Source organism: Stegastes partitus, unplaced genomic scaffold, assembly GCF_000690725.1.
Source record: "Stegastes partitus isolate 25-593 unplaced genomic scaffold, Stegastes_partitus-1.0.2 Scaffold490, whole genome shotgun sequence".
Classification (NCBI taxonomy): domain Eukaryota; kingdom Metazoa; phylum Chordata; class Actinopteri; family Pomacentridae; genus Stegastes; species Stegastes partitus.
In genome coordinates this window covers 23,073-28,192 of record NW_007578221.1, presented here as the reverse complement: position 1 = coordinate 28,192, position 5,120 = coordinate 23,073, and the positions used below count along the sequence as shown (strand labels likewise).

Below are 5,120 nucleotides of genomic sequence, written 5' to 3'. Positions count from 1 at the left end.
CCCCCATGTCTGAGGAGGGGGCGGGGCCTGGCGGAGGGGAGGCCTCTGAGTGGCTGCAGGCTGTTTTGTTTGTTCCTGCAGCTCCGGTTACCCAGCCTGCCTCGCTCCGGTGCTGCCTGGTCACGTCTCTCATCGGCTCCTTTTATTGTTTACCTTCCTAATGAGGGGGGCGGGGCTCTGCGACGTGTGATTGACAGCCCCTCACCCCTTACCTCCCCCCACCTCCTCCTCCTCCTCCTCCTCCTCTGGACTTTGGCTTTTTGGCTGAGAAGTCCTCTGAAGGAGATCTTTTTTTTTTTTTTGTGGGAAGTGTTTTTTTTTCCTGCGGCCTGCAGAGGATTGTGGGAGAGTGATGGCGGATGCACACATTCCTGTCGCACAATTATCTAAAGCTGATGACTCACATCATGACTCACCCGCTGCTCTCGTTTTCTCAGTTTCTCGGCGTCCTTAAAAGAAAAAAAGGAAAAAACGCCCTCCAGATGCAGGTTTGGACATATTTTGAAGTGTTTGTCGACTCCCCCGGCCCAACCAGAGCAAATTTGCTTCCCTGAGAGCAGCAAAAAGAAAAGAACAAGGGAGGAAGAGAGGAACCAAATATTGGGACTGTGTTCATTTCGCTCCGTGGTCGACTTCAAAGGGCCGATCGGGGCCAATGAAGAGAGCGCAGACCTTTGAGGACGAACACACTGAGCCCAGCGTGACGCGCACACAGTCTGACTGCCGCAATTTGACTCAATGAGAGGGGGCATATTTATTTTTAATAAAGCCACACTTATTTTGGGACTGACATTTTACAACGCTCCTTTTATTGTGGAATCAATAGCCGGTTAAATATTGATAGAGGCCTGAAGTTGCCTACGCGCCACAGAAGTTCAGCTGTGTTTGAATCCTCTCTGGGACGAGGCTGGTTCGTTTTGTTCTGGTGAATCTGGGTCGTCCCACTGAGCCGGAGCCTCCTGAAGCCGCTCTGCTGTCTGAGCTGCTTCCACTCAGAGGAGGCGACTTTAACGTGTTCACCTGTAACCAGCCTCAGTTCATCTGGTTTATTTGTGGCACAAGTTGCTCCAAACGCTGGTGTTGATGCTGTTTGGGTGAGTTTTGGGGGTGAGGAGGGGTGAGGAGGGGGAGGAGGGGGAGGAGGGAGGAGCGCTGCCCTGGTGTTGGCTGAATGTGGAGCCGAGGGCGCCAGGCGGATATTTGAGCCCCAGGGGGAGCGAGTGTCTCCTGTGGGCAGCCCCCCTCCTCGGGGGAGGCTGAGGGGATTTGGATCAGGGTCCCACCTGGACCCTGTGGGGCCTCGGTGGGGCCCCTTCCTGCAAAGACCCCGACAACTGAGAGTTTCGAACCGGGGGCTCACCTGCTTGTTTGTTTGTTTGTTTGGCTGAGGAGGCTGTTGACATTCAGACGCTCGTGTTTGTTTACAAGTTTCTGTTCAAGATTTCGCCTCAAATTAAATGAAAACATACAAACAGTCTCAGTTTGATCCTCAGACATGGACCAGAACCGTCCAGAGTGCAGAACCCAGCGGCTGCTCTCAGATCAGTTTGTGCTGCACATTAACATCACAATGTCCTCGGAGTGTGTTTGTCGACGCAGCGAGTGTGTCGACTCTGTGGAGCTGCTCGGGTCTGTTCAGTCCAGCAGCTTCATCAGAACATGAACCGCCCGTCTGCTGGTCCTCAGAGTCCGTCAGCAGCTTACGTCTGAGTTCTGTAGCGACTCAACGTCCAGACAGGAGGCAGATCAAACTTTCCTCCTGGTGTGCAGGTGTTTAGAGGTGTGTTGGGGTGGAAGCAGCTCCTCAGCGTGTTGCTGTGATGTCGTTGCAGACTGGCAGAAGACCGAAGCCCAGAAGAGACGGGAGCAGCTGCTGCTGGATGAGCTGGTCATCCTGGTGAACAAGAGGGACGCGCTGGTCCGGGACCTGGACGCTCAGGAGAAGCAGTGAGTTACACACAAACACAACAAAACACAACAACACACACACTGGAGCAGCAGCAGCAGCGTCTCTGAGGAAACGTCCACAACAAACGTTTACCTGCTCAGGTGGGACTCGGGCCAGGTCGGTGCCGTCGGCGGTGCCAGGCGGGTGAAAGGTGGCGGCTCGGCCCCTGGCATCGCGCCACTCCACAGGTGGCACGGCGACGGTTGCCGTGGCACCGTTACCTGTGTGTGTGTGTGTGTGTGTGTGTGTGTGTGTGGCTCCTCCCCCTGAGACTCTGACCTCTTGACCTCTGTGCAGGGCCGAGGAGGAGGACGAGCACCTGGAGAGGACGCTGGAGCAGAACAAAGGCAAGATGGCCAAGAAAGAGGAGAAGTGTGTCCTTCAATGATTGTCAGAAAACACAACCAACAAATGTAGCCGATACAAGAAATGTACCCTCATCCTCTTCCTCCTCCTCTTCCTCATCCTCATCATCATTATTATTATTGATATTATTATTATTTGATAGTGGCTTTTAGACATTTCTATCAGTTTCTGGTTGGAACCCTGATGTTCAGAGACTCAAACCCGGCGACACCTTTCTACTAAAATCCAACTCCTGCATTTTTTATTTTGCTTTTTTTTTTTCTTCTTCTTCTTCTTGACGGAGAACGGTACCTGCGTGTAACATAAACCCGTAAGAGACTGGAGCAGCCGGTGTGGCGTTGGCATGTGATGACGCTGCAGCTGAGGTACAGCACAAAGCGGCTTCAGGAGGATCTGACTTTTTATTCCCACCAGAAGACGAAGCGGTTTCACTTTTTAAAGGACAGAGAGAGAGAAAAAAAACAAGAGTACCATCTGTCTTTTGGAGCTTCTTCATTACTTGACTGTGTATCTTTTAATTATTTCACTTTAAAGTTTCTACTTGTAAAATATCTTAACTGGGGAACCGTTCATAAATCTCACATAACTTTCTATCTTTTGTTGTTTTTTTAAAATTGTCTTGGCTTGAAAGCAGTTTACCAAAAGAAATGTTTAAAAAAAAGAAAATGATAAAAAACAAAACAAACAAACAAACAAAAAAAACACTTGTGTTGTATATTTTCATCACTGCTCTGACCAACAGCTTCCAAAATCCTTTTTTGTTTTTTTGTTGTCAGGATTCATGCAGTCAAAAAAGAAAAACAACAAATATATATATTATTTATTGCCGTTTGTCCTCTGAGCTGCTTGTAAGTGAATCTACATCACATTTCATTCATGTGCTTTTTTTTTTTTTTCTCAACAAAAAACTTTTTGTTTTGGTTTCTATTTATTGTATTCAGAAGAAGAGAAATATGCTTCCACGTGCATCTCTTAGAGCTCCACATCTGGTGCAGCTGTTCTTTTACGTGTGAACATTTATCTGATTATTTATTCCAGTGTCATAACCCAAGTCTTCAGTAATAAAGTCCTTATGATTTCATACTCCACGGAGCAGCAGCGTGTGGCCTGTTTTTAAACCGCCTCATGTTTTCAATCCTGTAGCTTTAAATTCTGTTTTTATTTTTCAGCGTTTTCTCTTTTTAAAACTTGCAATCCTCATTTTTTTTTTTTTCTTTATCAATTTGCCAATTTTACCTCCACGTGATCCAACCCTGACTCATAATCTTCCTTTTTTATTATCGGTATTATTTTTAAAAGTGATTGAAATGCATGCACGCCCATGAAGTGCTGCAGCTTTCTGTCTGCAGCGAGCGTTGCGTTCAGAAAATGCTTATTATTCGGCGCTCTGTTCAATTCCCCTGCGACCCCGCGCGCGTTTATAAATTAAAATTGGCGTTCGGCTCTTTTTGTTTGAGGTCGGTGCTGAGCAGGTTCCTCTGAGGAAGATTAGAGGAATCACTTTGTACCGAGCAGATGTTTGCTCTCCCTCTTCTCCGCTCGCTCTCCGGGCCGCTCCTGTGCGCGCTGCAGACGGGGGGCAGAGCTGGAGAGGCTCGGTGACCCGCAGCCGGAGATGGAGGCTCGAGAAACTGTTCGTTTTCACATCTATAATTAAAAATATAGATATTTCACACGTGTAAAATGACACATTTAGACTTGTCACTAATTCACCGAGGCTGAAATTAGGTGTGAAAACTAGAGAACGAGCAGGACCGGGGTGTGCGGGTCTCCGTCCCTGCAGGCAGCCTCCCGTCCCCGATTAAAGCAGGGAAATAGGTTGTGACAGCAGACGTCCTGCCCGGCCTTTCTAATACTTTCAAATTAATTTCCTGATTCGTTTCTTCTCTGCTTGGGACCGACTGTACGCGCACGTTTTACGCACCGTGCGTCCCCGGAGGCGCTTTGTTTTACTTTGTGTTATCGCGGCGGCTGAAATCTGCAGAGAAAAGGCGAAAGAAAAAAGGCCAAAGCGGTGAAGGACGGAGAGCTGAGTGTGTGTCTGAGAGTGTGTGTGGAGGGAAAAAAAATCACCAGCCTGCCTCCCACTCGTACGTGGATTTAAACTTGTCATAAAAATTGCTTAAATACATTTCTGTGAGTTGTAAATAATTTTATCCGGATGGAACTGTTCATGCGTAAAAGTTTGGTGCCAAACTTTTACGCATATCAGTTTAAAATAATCCCTCGTCTTAATTAGTGCCGAGTTAAATTCATTATTTCAGGTGATTATTCCAGGATTTATAACATATTTTTCTGTGTGTTTTTTTTTAGATTTAATAAACAATAAAACGGCTGAAACCGTCTTACCTCTGCAGCGCCGCTCGGGTTTCTTTAATGTTCCAGGAGTGAAAAACATTCTGAGTCCTTTTTTTCAGTGAATAAGAGCGACGCGCTGCGTAAAAAAGGCGGCGGTGTCTCGGCGCGGCTGTGCAGCTGAGGATCCTTCAGCTGAATGGATTATCTCCTGAGCTTTGATGTCTCCTGGCCTCACCTCACAGGTGCTGCGCGCCGCTCGGCCTCTGCGTTACTTCCCATCGCCCGCCGCCGTCCAAAAAAGCCGCACCTGAGGGAGCCCGGGTCTCTGCGTGCGGCGCCGCGGCTCCTGCAACACTGTGTTTTATGCATCATCGTTTTAATAAGCACCGACAACATCCCCGCAGATCCCCGCTTCCAATCCTGCCGGCTGAAGGGACAAAACTTTTCCCCCTCCTCTCATCGCCGCCTAATCCCAGGCTTTACCAGCTCAGCATTAAGAAAATTCAAC

General features: G+C 48.2%; 1 protein-coding gene across 1 annotated transcript in view; it reads left to right on the top strand.

Annotated features, from left to right (window-relative positions):
- ehbp1 (EH domain binding protein 1) overlaps positions 1 to 3,406 on the top strand; it is a 182,243-nt gene extending 178,837 nt beyond the window's left edge. Inside the window, exons 25-26 of the mRNA XM_008287212.1 lie at positions 1,833 to 1,947; positions 2,246 to 3,406. Coding sequence (XP_008285434.1) covers positions 1,833 to 1,947; positions 2,246 to 2,336 — 206 coding nt within the window. The 3' untranslated portion in view covers positions 2,337 to 3,406. The remainder of the gene's footprint in view (positions 1 to 1,832; positions 1,948 to 2,245) is intronic.
- The last annotated feature ends 1,714 nt before the right edge of the window (positions 3,407 to 5,120 follow it).